Source organism: Elaeis guineensis, chromosome 1, assembly GCF_000442705.2.
Source record: "Elaeis guineensis isolate ETL-2024a chromosome 1, EG11, whole genome shotgun sequence".
Taxonomy (NCBI): domain Eukaryota; kingdom Viridiplantae; phylum Streptophyta; class Magnoliopsida; order Arecales; family Arecaceae; genus Elaeis; species Elaeis guineensis.
Window position 1 is genome coordinate 66878058 of NC_025993.2, and position 14633 is coordinate 66892690.

The 14633-nt window shown below is 36.5% G+C and overlaps 1 protein-coding gene across 3 annotated transcripts in view; it reads right to left on the minus strand.

The window, feature by feature from the left end:
* Positions 1–1814: 1814 nt before the first annotated feature.
* Positions 1815–14633, minus strand: part of LOC105034974 (rhodanese-like/PpiC domain-containing protein 12, chloroplastic) — a 41028-nt gene continuing 28209 nt past the window's right edge. The window contains exons 4-9 of one of the 3 annotated variants that reach the window (XM_073254422.1): positions 5231–5331; positions 5021–5131; positions 2846–2954; positions 2471–2521; positions 2247–2353; positions 1815–2150 (exon numbers count right to left, since the gene is read on the minus strand). In XM_073254422.1, the coding sequence (XP_073110523.1) occupies positions 2255–2353; positions 2471–2521; positions 2846–2954; positions 5021–5131; positions 5231–5331 (471 nt within the window). In that variant the 3' untranslated portion in view covers positions 1815–2150; positions 2247–2254. The remainder of the gene's footprint in view (positions 2151–2246; positions 2354–2470; positions 2522–2845; positions 2955–5020; positions 5132–5230; positions 5332–14633) is intronic. The other 2 variants (XM_010910341.2, XM_019847162.2) reach the window with 2 other exon arrangements.

Sequence of the window (14633 nt, forward strand, 5' to 3'; positions counted from 1 at the left end):
GCTTGGATCATTCAGTCATCCCGACCAGAGACTTCCAAGAGGTATCAAGCTAGAATAAAGTATTGAGTCTGAAGCCTTTCTAGGTAGGCCTCAATAAGAGAAGATTCCTCATTCATAGGCCCAAAGAACCTCTCGAATCCATGAATCGGGCTTTCCGAGCACTAGAATTCTGGAGGCTTGGACCACGATGAAGAGCCTACGTCAATAGAGTCCTGAGGTGAAACCTCGGATATAATTAGAGCATCAAATGAGACCTCAATCACCTAATGAGCTTTCAGCCTCAATCGTGCTACAATGACTCACCATAGAAGAAAATAAAAAGGGGAGAAAATGGAACAAAAATAGGACCGATTAGAGAGCAAGATGAAAGTTAAGGTCATAAAAAAAAAAAGGGACCAACCAGATACGACTCAAGATAAGAGTGGCAACTAGAAAAATTTCACCAAAAAAAAAAAGAAAAAACTAGAAGAAGCAACGGTGATGACTAGCACCGAAGAAGAAGGTGGTGAAAGGGGGGGCAGTGAGTCAGGACCATATGCCAGTGAAGGCGACTGGATTTGACAACGAGCAAATGAAGGACAATGGGAGAAGGGGGCAGCCCTTCCCTATGTATACCCCCTCTTATGGCCGAGATCGGCATGATAGTTTAGTACACCGACCTCATATCTCAATATGTGGCAACATCTGCAGCCATAAGCTATATGACTATTTGTCGCACCAGGCCCATGATCATGCCACTATAGATCACAGAGACCACAGAAGAACCAAAAGTATGATTTGCATAGCACAACACCAAATCATCCATATCACACCATGTGGCGAGTTGGACAAGATAGAAGACGACCACCAAGACCATCATTTCAAATCATTTCATCGTGCAAGTGCCTCATATCACAATACAACCTATGAAGTAGCATATTAATGCAAATCTAGAACCTTCTTCTCAACCCCCAAGGCACAGCATTAAATTCAAAACCAACCCAATGCCTTACAAGGACTTTCCTCCCCAAAACATAACCGATGATTGAGGATGGATAATGGACAAGAAATAACTAACTACTTTTTTTATCCAAAATGACGAAATCACTTCCGACTTGAGAGTGGAGGGTAAGTGTTTTGATATCCTCTCATTTCTCAACCTCAGATATCTCCCAAAAAGCTACATCAGCATCATACAGACAAAATCAATCGACAACCAAAACTTTACCAATTGGCATTCTTGAGAAGAATGTGGCCTGATTAGGCCATTCCCTTTGCCCATGCACACATGGACTGATATTTCCACCATTACGTGTGTAATAGCTATCTGCAATGGTCATGCACAATGTAGGTGCACATGTTCTGGATCCATTATAGAATGCATCGATTAGACCATGAAAATTTGAGTAACAATCAACAGTGAAGAGAGAAGGGGACTCTCATAAGTTCCAATTTTTGGCATCAAGCTCTCTCTCCCTCTACTCCTATTTCCTAAACTGTCTCATTGAAGCATCAAAAAATCTCTTATCAGACAATCTCTGATGAGTAAGCTTTTTTGTCGCAAACATTATTCCCCCACTTGCATCCATACCAATCTCAAGCTCTGTCCGGCCTTACCCCGGAGCTTTGCGGCAATACTATGCAAGTGTATATCTAATCTTCACATTAGTTTGTCAAAAAGATCTTCAATACTTTTACAAAATTATGAAATTCAAATATCATCTTCTGACTAACTTTTCTATGTAAAATCCTAACTATTGACAAGAAAGTTGACAGTTGTTCTGATAGACACAATAAGATACAAAGAAATGAACTATGGTACTGGTAGAAACTAGTTTTCACCAACCAATTTTGTTTCCTTCATTTCATTAAAATATATATATATATTTGTTGAGAAGTATTTTAAAGTTCATATTTCACAAAAAACTACAAATTCTCAGCCACATCCCCATGCATCTCTCCTGTCATTTATTTGCAAGCTCACGGTTCTCTCAACTATTGGCAAAAGAAGGGCAATTGCCACAATCAACTTTACAATATAACCCATATTCAAACAAATTCTTCCAATAGCTGACAAATGTTGATAATGCTCAATATGTTGGTATGGAAGGATCAGCCTTGAGAGCATATGAATGAATCCTTCCTGAGACATTGAACACCCTCTTGAATCCCTGAAAGTCATTTGACAAAAAAAAAAGTGGTCAATGGGCCAGGCTTACCAGAGCGGCTTAAAAGGCCTGAAGAGACTGAGCCCCAGTTGAGATTACAGGGAGTTTCAGCATGCTTGGGGCTGGTCACAGGCCAAAGCTTCCAATCCTAGGTGAAATTGGGACAAGGCCTGACACGGCATGTTGAATGCCAGGCTATGCTGCGCCTGGAATTCTCACTAGGTGAATATACGCATGCTGGTGTGTATCCACAATCATGCATGCATTGAGTGAAAAATGAAGGGATCACACAGAGAGAGAGAGAGAGAGAGAGAGAGAGAGACCTGAGTCTGCAACCATTTGGCTACTTGCAACGACCGTACACCATGGTGGCACTGATTTGGATAAATCAGAGTAAGCATGACAAGTACAGAATTATCATGTACAATGCAAGTCAGCATGCCCAAGAAGAAATTATAATACGAAGACGCCATATCTGTACATAATACTGAACTGGCGGCAAGAATCTCATTTCAAGTTAGCATGCAAAGATATGTAGAACGCATAATTAGGGAGAGTTTCCTTCAATATGATTGGATAGTACATAATGATCCCCTTTCTGAAACTTTTTATGCATTTTTTTTATATATGATATGAAATTGGAAAAAGAAGAGGTCCAATTAAGGAATGGACAGTCCTTGAAAAGAATATCTACTTACCAAAACATAGGTGTCTTTTTGAGGATCAAACTCATCTGTTATTACAGATCCCCATGTTCCAAATTGACGGAGAGGAAGTATTTTAAAACCTGGCAAAGAGGCTTGAGCTCTGACATGCAAAGCAAACAAAAGTCCATCAACATATATCAACAACAGAAGAGGGAAGTTTATGAAAATTTAAAGGAAAAAGCCTCTGAAACTAGCTACTAACCGCCCATTCTTTTGAAGATAAAAAACTTATCCAGAAATCTATATTTTTCTGGATAAGTTATTCTCTGACAATATTTAGACAGAAAAATAATTTACTAATGTTCTTTTGCATTACTAGCCTCCTAGATAAGTTGTTAAGACCTATTTATATTTCCCATGATATCTTTTATTATATAAATATTATATATAATTATATAGGATAATATGTTATATTATAATATATTATATTTTGTATATTATAACATATAATATATATTCATAAATATAGATAATATATGTTATATATAATATAATATAATAAATTATATTATATATGATAAAATAAAAGATATATTATAATATTAATAAATATTAAAATAATAAAATAAGATATTATACTATAACATTACATTATTATAATAATATATTCTATTAAAATAATAAAATGTTATTGTCAGACAATAATATTATATCATATTATATAATATAAGATAGGATTATATATCACTATAGTATCCTTATAGGGTTACGGGTATATTAGGAATGAAATAAAAAAGGTTACTTTCTCAGTTATCTATCTCGATGAATAAGATTTTCCTCCATTTCATGGATAAATGCTATCCATGAGAAAATAATTTACATACCTAGAGAAGTATGAGAATATGGATAAGTTAGTCAATGAAAAAGTTGATCAACTTTCCCATGATATTTATCCATCAACGAACGGGCCCTAAATAATGAAGTTCATTCAAAATTAATTGCCAGTAGGATTTCAGCACCAGATAAGAACAAATCAACACTCGCAATTTCCTCTAATTTTTTCTTTCCATAGTGCCAAGTGTCAGCCACTAAAACAAAGTGAAATTTTCAAAAGAAGCACATGCATACATGCATGAATGCAGGGCACGCACATGGGCAGACACACAAACTATAGACAAGGAAAGCATCAATGCTAATTGAAAATCAAAGTTGAAGAACGTTTTGGCCAAAGCAGCAAGGACCATGAGTTTGACCACTTTAATAGCAACAAATTCAAAAAATGAAATGTTCACATCTGAAAATTAGCATCACAAGATAAAATAGGCAGATTAGGGGAGCTCCATAAACAAATCATACATTGGAACATAGAGTTGGACAAAATCAACAATGGGAAATCCAATCACTAGCAGGTGACCCGGTACAGCTTACAGCATTGAGTGGCCACTGCATTCTTGGAAACTTACTTGCCAATTGTAGTAATTAAAGAAAACATCTACTATTTTTTGTCGAATCCTAAAAGTTTTCTTGTTTATTAGTTCTTTATTTGGTTCACCCAGTAATCTTGATAGGTCATTGATGGCAAAGAGCCCTATACATAGAGTAATTTCAAATATTTCATAAAGTAATTTCTCAAAACAAACCCAGCTTTCTTCAATTTCTTAAAACAAGCCTAGCTTTCTTCAACTTCATAACTGAAGTCAAGATAAGAAGCCTGCACATTAAGTATGTTATATTGTCACTATGCTATTTCAAGAAGTGACTAATTATTATATTAATCTAATGTTATTCAATATAAATGGGGAAAATATAAAATAATGCATAACAAACAGAAAGTAATTACTTTATCGACTTATATAAAAATAAGTTACTTCATTATTTTACATATTTAAATTTGGTAAGAATATTCTCTATTTTACTTCCTTGCCAATATACCAAGAATCTTAACCATGGAAAAAGTAATTATGTCAAAATCTTACAGTCACAACTCACAAGCATTTCAATATTTGGGTCATTCCTAAGCCAAGTCCGCACCTCTAGACAAATTCATAGCAATTGCCATGTTCTATTATACTGGAAATCTATCAATTGATGTTGCTCGTGATTCATGATTTGTCATTTGAACCTGCCATGAGACTTGGCAAGCATAGGATGCCCATGATACCACAAAATGTTGTAGCTGAGTTCATGTTGGCACAAAATGAGAGACAGAAATAAAAGGATACGTACACTTCTTCAGGTTCTCGGACATCTATCAACTGAGCTTCCTCAATGAAACTTGGATCTTGCATTTTTGAGTGAAGTTCTTCTGGCTCAATATCCAGTAGTACAGATTCTTCCCTGGCAGTGCAACATGCTCAAACAGAGTTATTCTAGAGTGTGGACTATTTGATCAAATGAAACCAAATTTTCAATGTGAAGAATGGTCTGGTTGTCTACCTCTCAGAAAGTACTTGCAAGAGGTGCCAGCCAAATTTAGTCCTACAACGCACAACTTTATTTAAAGGAGCATTAAATGCAGCTTCCTCGAATTCAGGCACCTGGTCCGATTTCATGGAGAAAATTTCACATATTAATAGCTATGTTTATTCACAAATATAGATATGAAGGAGTGTAATTATGTGCCTCAAAACAGCACGACAAGTGTAGGACAATTAATGTTAAGATATGCAAAGCAAGTTTGAAGCTCATATATCGAATATAAAAGATCTCCCCTTGTACAAGATACTATTCAAGATTGTAAATGCAAAATCACAAACAGTGGTTAAAACCAGAAAACCATAGAACATTCTGTCCATTTTAAGATACAGTGCCTTATATTGTTTCTCAGAACCACTTAAAATCATATTTAATTTTGCTGAGAACAATGCGAAAAATCTAGTGTCTTTCAGTAGATGCAAAATTTAATGAGTATTGATTATTTTTTATGGTGAGTATTTGAAGCAAAATGATCTCTTTGCTTTTTTTGTTTCTTTTCAGATCTTAAGATCTTTCCCAAAGGTGTTGTATGCTCCCTGGAGAGGTCAGCCTCTCTTAAAAACTTGAGAGTAGAGAAGAGGGAAATGGTCCACCTTAGGAGTACTGGCTAGTACTTCCATATAGATATTATAAAGGGGCTGGCAACTCGTGGGTGCTCCACTTTCCTAATCACATATGGACAAAGAGAAAGATAGGGTTCCATATTTTCAATTAAAAATAGCCCAACAGTTTAGCATATTATTTGTGACATATATGAGCTAGATATGTTATAGTGTTTATCAATGTGTGCATGAGATCCTCTAGAAAATAAATTATATAATTAGCAATACTTTGAGAGTGCAAAGGACTGCATAAACTAAAATACAAATTGGAATAGTTCAAGGACTAGGCAGCAGACTTCAAAGCAAGGTATGCTGTCTTGGTACTGGGCTCTATACTGGCGCCACCCTATTACTATGTTGGTGCATCCGATGCGGAGGCCAATTCGGTGTACCGAATATCAATACACCCCCACACCCGTGCCACATACCAATACCAAACTAGTGTGGTATCATACTGTCCGGTTTGGATGGTATAGCATACCTTGCTCCAAAGAATTAGACCACCTCATGCTTGTCACCTTAAGCTTATCCAATGAATTGCCACCGCATACTTGTATACTGGTAACCAAGATTCCAAACGTTTGACAACCAGCTATTAACAAGCTGTTGGCTGGATGCATCACAAAAACTTAACCAGCTAAGTAAGGAGTCTTTATTCTTCCTTTTACTATCTTTGGCTACACAAAAATAAACTTCTGCAACCTTCAGAGTAGGGAATTAGTGAAGTGAAATAACATGATGAAAAGAGCAAGCAACTAATTAGCTAGAACAAATATAAAAACTGGTGGCCTGAAGCTTTTGGATCTGAAATCTATTTCAAGAGAAGTATGCTTGCATAGTTGGTATCCTACTTCCTAAGTGATTGATTCATGATCCACCAATTCAGAACTTTGTTCCTTTAGTATCTTTGTTCATTTTCAGTCAAATCCCTGCTCTGAATTAAATTTTTAATCACATTATAGAATTTGATTTTCACGAATTGTTTTCATTATATGAAACTAAATTCTGTCTATTTCTGCTGTAAGTAATTGATCATAGTTTAAATAATTTTCTAATATTTTCTTCTTAACGTGTTTGTGTTAAATTAATTTTGAAAAATTTGTGTTCGCATTTAAATAATTATTTTGACAACTGCATTCATGAGGCAGTTGTCTAAGTTAAGTTGGGTTTTGATATAAGCCAGGTTGAGATACATGACAGGTTAGATACCTACCAACCTGTAACTAACCAATTTATTAAACAGGCCAAAAATCCAAAAATAAACCCAACATCCTTATTAAATAGGTAACACAACCCGACCCTCATAACCTGTTAAATAAACAAGCCGGGTCAGTTTTGATAAGTTTAGTAGTTTTCCAATAGGTTAAACAGGTCTTAGAAGATTTGAACATGTAAAAGAAGTATTAAACAGCTTCGGTCATAATCATGTTGACCTGATCCCAAGGTTTGAAGAATCAATGAGATAGGGAGCGTCCTAGCTATCCCATCTTCTTCATGTGAGATAATGTGAACTGCAATGAGGGTGGGAACCAAAATCCATGCATGCAAGGCAACCGCCCATCCTACCTACATCCCACCCGAGACACCCACAAGAATGGGTGAGCCACTAATTTGTTCCATGGTTGATGAGAGCTAGGACTCCCAATCCACTAGCATGGCTAAACAAATAGAACTCAAATGGTTCCTGGCCACCTCTAATCTCTAGATAGACCTGTTGGAAGAGGCACTCAAATTAGCCAGGTGGAGAAGAAAAAAAAGCAATGAAGGAAGAAGAAGAAGAGCAGGAGGAGAAGAGCAAAGAAGAAAAGCAACAAAGAAAAGAAAGAAAGGAAGAACAAAATGAAAGAAAGGAAGAAAGAAGAAGAAAAGGAAAGAAGGAAGAAGAAAAGAAAGAAAGGAAAGCAGGAAGAAAAGAGGGGAAGAAGAACAAGAGAGGAAGGAACAAAGAAAGGATAGACGCAAAGGTACCAATGTGGCATTACAATGGAGAAGAGACAACAGAGTAGCAGAGTTCAATTTGAGATATACTTTTGTTTGCTAAGGGCATCCATTCTACCCTCACATATCTTTTTCAAGTTAAGTGGAACCCTAGCCCCCAAGGCGTGTTTACCTCCAATTTGGGTTGTAAAATGGGATCAGGGCCCACTGATGCCCATCAATCATCAAACCCCCATTCAAATATGTTTAAAACATAAATAAAACAGAAACACTTCTAATATAAATTAAGTTAAAAAAAGATATAAAGGATGTCACAAGCAAGTACTGAGTTGCTCAACCAGGATAGGGTGAGAAACATGGTGTCCCATTCTACAAAGATATTGGGACACTCCTGTCCCATAGGATTTAAAACTTGACCCAAATATTATGGGCCTATTTGGATGAATGAGCTGAAAATCCCATTGGATTCATTGGGTTGGGCGAATACAACTAGTTAGAAATAGGCTTATAGACTGGGATAGACCAAATCCACAAGTACCCAAGATTGGTTTTGTTAGTGGGCCGGCCCGAAACCATAGGAAGAAAAAACACCTACTGATTTTTCCTAATTGTATTGGCCCAACCCATGAATCTCATGGGATTTTATACCCGATTATCTAAACAGGCCCTAAAAAAGCTGAAATGGGTTACAGGAGTCGGACTCTGAACTCTTATTTAATAAATAGTTAAGTTAGGTCAACCCATTTTTTACAATCCAAACTTGTTTATGCCAAACTTGAACCCATTTATCTCAAGTCGGTTACAGTCAGATTGGCAAGTCTGATGCTGGATAACTTAGGGTTGGCTGTGATGCATGAGAGGACCATAGGAATAGGACAGCTTCGGTTTAAAGCAGCTTCATTGCCTATTATCCAAGATAGAACGAGACAGCAAAGAACTAATCATAGTTTTCTAGGACTGACCAACTCTTCTTGTATGTTTATGTATGGAGGAAATTAAATTAAATCTAGCATTTTCAGTCTCCATTTAATATTTTGATATATGCATATAATCAGATGTCAGCAGTCAATACATTCAGATTTAATAGGCAGCACGTTCAGGCCGAAACTAAACCAAGCCCAAAAATAAAGCAGTAGCACCCGAAACCATATTGACAAAAAATAGAGCAGTCAAAGCACAACCAAAGGTGAGCTAGCCACCATCAAAAAGCATCTGATGGTAGCTGCCTATCCACCAGAGGCCCCAACCTTTACTCCAAGGCAAATTCCGAGTCTTGGGCAACCAACAGTGGATCTAGTCACCTTCAGTTGATTCGACAGCACCATAACTAACAACGGCAGGATTCTGACAGCAGATAGGTTACTGTCAAAAGCAAATTCCTTCAAGAAGGGCAAGTGAGGAGAAATTGCTTAGTTTAATTAGTTTAGTAATAGTTTTTCTCAAGATTTTATGTCCCGACAGGACAAGGGGCGTCCCGGCCATCCTATCTCATTCCTGTGAGAAAACGGGATTGGGATGACTCCGCAACCCATCTATACAGGGAGGGAAAGAAGAAAAAAGAGGAAGGAAAGAAGATGGAAAAAGAAAAAAGTAAAAGGAAAGAAGAAGAAGAAAAAGAAAGAAAGGAAAGATGGAATAAAGGAAAGAGAGAGAAGAAAAAGGAAAAAAAGAAAGAAAGGAATGACGAAAAGAAAGGAAAGAATAGGGGAGAAAGATGGAGGATATCTACCGGTATGTATGATTGGGACGACTGTCAGGACGGGATGGATAAAAGAATAATGCCCTACAAGCCAATCGCATATGGGATGCGATAGGATGTTTATTATAATTTATCTTCCAGTCTCATATAATTAACATTTATTATTAATAAAATAAGATATTTTTTCATTATATGCTGCATCTTATTTATTTTAAGATTATAATGAACCCCATAGGTCTAGACAATGGTTTTAGGGCCGTAATGAGATCACGTCAGTGAGACCTAATTCCTTGGTAGTCCTAACCTAAAACATTTCTAATCGTTGGTACATTGAGTCGGGGATCAATGATACCGATAAGACTGGCATGTCCTATGTATGCTCAAAAATGAAAGTGGTTGATCTCACAACCACTTGTGTGGGGACACTGATACAAGGATATGGGTGCTCATTAGAGAATGAGTTCACTGAATTGACCTACGAGAGAATATCAGATGGAGTCTTATTTACATGTCAACTGATAATTCTCTAGTGGGAGTTGTGTATGTGATCCTTAGACCTGAGATCACCATAGTACCTTGTGTACTTGGATCCATATTTTGGTTCACTACCTAACTTGGTTCTCTGATCCTTGTGTGGGTGTTCTGAATATGGTGAAGAGTGCATGGAGGTTGTGCGTGATCAATAAGAGATCAGTCACTCCTAATAAGGAGAGCGAACATCCTACGTAATCTCATAGGTCATTGATTCGGGAGTCTTTGGTCAAAGCAGGATGATAATTAGAAAAGAATTTCTAATGTATCATCAACTGAATCATCGCCTTCTGATCGAGATACATAATGATAAGTAATTGGATTTGACATATTTTATGCCCACAGCTCATTTGGGATGTTGTTTGACTGAAAGATTGAATTACATGGAAACTTGCCACTGAAGAGTATTTTGATAATTTTTCATCAAAATTTTAAATCTTTCGGATAGTCATAACACGTTGCTAGACGTCAATCTTGACTTGTGGATTCGTCAAAATTAAAAAAATTTAATTCTGGAGTTGAATCAATTTGGATCAATTTGGATTGAATCCTTATCCAACTTGAAAGAGTTTCAAATGGAGGAGTCTTCTGCGCCCACAAGAACCCATGGCAAAAATAAATACCGCCCCCTTTATTTTAGATGTGTGAAAGGAAGAGTCCTTAATGAGGACTCTTAATTTTCTACGCGTTATCTTAAATTTCCGACTAGAAATCCTAGGTTTTGATGCCAAAATTCATTGAAGTTTTTATGGCATGTAGAAGATTAAGAGTCCTTCTGCTCCAAGTAATTGGATCGCCAAAAATTCACTCGGTGAATTTATTTGGCACGTGGGAAGTTGGAGCGCCAAAGGTTGGCGCCCCTTCATCCCATGAGATGTCCCTTGATCCCTTATTTATAGGGGACGCCCCACATGGCTTCTTGCGGTGATTTTTGGCTGAAACCAAGAAGAGGGACGTGGTAAACATAGAAAAAATTCTGAGGAAAAAAAGAAAAAATTTTGGGTGGCAAAAGTTGCTACAAGGATGGTGAGATTTTCAGCAAGTGTTGTTAGAGTGCCCTAGGATTTGATTTTTCCATGTGTTGGAGCCAAAAATTAAATCCTAGGTTGTGTGACATCTGAAGAATGTCTTCTTGATGTCATTCTGGTGGCGAGATCGAAAGCAACTGGACTTTGGTGCGATCGTGATGCAAGTTCGAAGCTGGCAGTGTTCTTGAGAAGATAAGGCTGCGGTAGCACACCGATTGGGAAAGATTTTGGCCAACTTCCATGTGGATCACCGTTGGAGGACTTCTACCGTGGGGTCATGTGGAAAACACCAACATGCCACTTTTTCATATTGGCTAAAGTATAATTTTCTATCTCTTTGCATGCTTGAATTTATTTTGATCGTGATCGGCAAAGTGATTCTAAGATTTTGAATTCGGCTCGATAGTTTTATTTGATAAAACTATTGATTTGTATGATTTTAAAATTTTAAAAATTATTTTTCACTGCATGGCCGGAACCCAACAGTGGCATCAGAGCCACCTTTGTCTGATTCGATCAAACAAGTGCATAGAATCGTTCTTGTGCATATCTTGCTAAAAATTTTGCATTGATTTATAGCATCAATCCTTTAAACTCAAAATTTATTTTTGACTTTATATATGCTATGATATTTAATTTCAATTATTAAATTATTAATTTATGATAATTTTAAAATTTTTATTATCATGGTTGTATGATGCTCAAATTGATGCATTATTAAGGGTGTAAAGCATGCCTAATGTGATTAGAGTTTGCTATTTTTTCTTCGATATACATATGTTTTGATATCCATTGCACCCTTATATGATTTTAACATGTTATATGATTGCTATTTAGAATAGTAGAAGCATGTCAAGTTGTATAATTTGTAGGGTACATTTTATGCGCTTATAATTAGGATGTGTCAAAACCAGTTCAAAGTCCCTCGTTTAATTATATTAAGTTGTAATGTCGGGATTCACTTTTTAATTAAAAGTCGAATTCTTAAGATCAATTGGTGTCGAGGAAAGTGTGAACGGTGATTTTCTAATTAGGTCTGTATACTAACCTGCCCAACTCTGTTGGTGTCTAGAAAAGCTACAGGGAGCCTCCCACCTACTTACCTGACCAATTTGGTCTTGTTGATTTTCGACTTAGATTGATTAAGTGATGTAGACATTATAAGAGCCTTCCTTCAAACTTGATCAATAGAATATGTCAAGATCTTAGTGAGCTTGTTGTGCTATCTACAAGGCTTACTATAGAAATTGACATGATGTTGATCAAATGCATATTGATGCTTATGGCATATTTGAATAGGGTTGCTTTGTTGTGCTATCCACAATGGCAGCATTGTTTAAATATGACCATATAGATTAAAGGATCAACTTAACTAGAACACTATATTTTGTTATGCTATCAACAAGATTATATGTGATCTAGAGATCAGAAAGAAAGATGTTGAGAATTGTAGAGGTACAATTAGCAAAGAGTTACCTACTCTTGAACTCATGAATGCTTATTGTGCTATCCACAAGGTATTTGTGAGGAATAAAAATCTCAACCCCACTAGGAAACATTAGAATGTTTCTCGATTTTCATATTTGAGGGGTATGAAGTTCGATAAAATAGTGGAAGACAATTAGATAAAAGTCTTAGTCTAGTTGTGCATGTCATCATGAGTTGTCCGCTTATATTATGTCTTATTGTTGTAGATTAACTACACTCATGGCATCCTCACTTTCACTTAGAGGTATCCTAGATACAAACAAGTTGACTAGATCCAACTATGTCAACTAATTAAGGAACTTGAGATTTGTTCTCACTCAAGAGAAAGTCTCCTACATTCTGGATACACCTGCTCTAGATTCTCATGGGGAAGATGCTTTCGAGGAAGAAAATGCCACATATAAGATGTGGAAAGATGACAGTGTGACTGTCAAATGCATCATGCTTGCTTCTATGAGCAATGAGCTCCAGAGGCAGCATGAGGACATGGATGTTCCCTCTATTCTCCTGAACCTTAAGGAGTTATACGGAGAACAAAGTCAAACTACTCGATATGAGATATCAAAGCAGTTGTTCCGTGCCCGCATGACTAAAAACACCTCCGTGCAAACTCATATCCTAAAGATGATTGATTTGATCACTCATCTAGGACAGCTGGGTTTTACCATGGACGGCGAACTGAGCCAGGATTTGATCCTGCCGTCTCTTCCTGACTCCTTTTCTCAGTTTGTTATTAATTATCATATGAACAAACTGAACATTAACTTGCCTGAACTGCTGAACATACTAAAAACAGCAGAGAGCCATTTCAAGAGTGAAAAGACTCAAGTCCTTCGTGTTGACAAGATCAGTAAGAAGAAGGCAAAGAAAGGTTCTAAGAAAAAGATGAACATTAAGGCTAGTATCTCCAAGAAGAAGGCGAAGAAGATCTCGCCAAAGGTACTTATTATCAATGTGGCCAGGAGGGCCATCGAAAGAGAAATTGCAAGGAGTACCTTGCAACCGTGAAATCAGCAAATGTTGCTAGAGGTTTGTATATGATACAAACTAATTTATCATTAATTACTTCATTTTCAGATTCTTGGATATTGAATACCACCTGTGGTTCACACCTTTACAAATCATTGCAGGGTCTACAGAAAATAAAGAATCTGAATAAAGGTGACTTCAAGCTGTTCGGTGCTAGTGGAGAGTCCATTCAGGCCGAAGCCGTAGGAATCAGGGTTTTGAAGTTGCCTTTGGGCAAAATTTTGAAACTGAAGATCTGTATTATATTCCAAATATTATTAGAAATATTATTTCTGTATCATTGTTATTGGAACAAAGTTTTGAAATAATTGCAAAGAACAAATGGTTGTTCTATTTATTTTTCTAACGAATATTATGAAAGTGCTTTTATTGATAATAGTCTTATATTTCTTTCACTTAATGATAATGTATTTCATATTGATAATATGAAAAAAAGAAAGAGAGAGGATGTGAATGTAACAAACCTCTGGCACTGCCGACTTGGCCATATAAATTAGTCAAGAATTAACAAGTTATACAAAGATAATTTCTTTGATCCTTATGATTATGAATCATCTGAAACTTGTGAATCTTGTCTCGTGGAAAAAATGACCAAGACTCCATTTACTGGACATAAAGATCGAACGAGTGGCATTTTGGACCTTGTACATACTGATGTATGTGGTCCAATGTCGACTCAAGCCAGAGGTGGATACTCTTACTTCATCACGTTTACTGATGATAGATCTAGATTTGGATACGTGTATTTAATGAAATACAAATCCAAAATTTTTGATAAATTTAAAAAGTATCAAAGAATGATCGAAAAACAAACTGATAAAAGTATTAAAACTCTTCGATCGGATCGAGAAGGAGAATACTTATCCAGTGAGTTCCTCGATTATTTGAAACAAAATGAAATACTCTCTCAATAGACACCTCCTTATACTCCACAATTAAATGAAATTGCGGAGAGGAGGAATCGCATCTTATTAGATATGGTGCGGTCCATGATGTGTTTCATGGATCTTTCGATATCCTTTTGGAGATATGCCCTCGAGCTGCAGCGT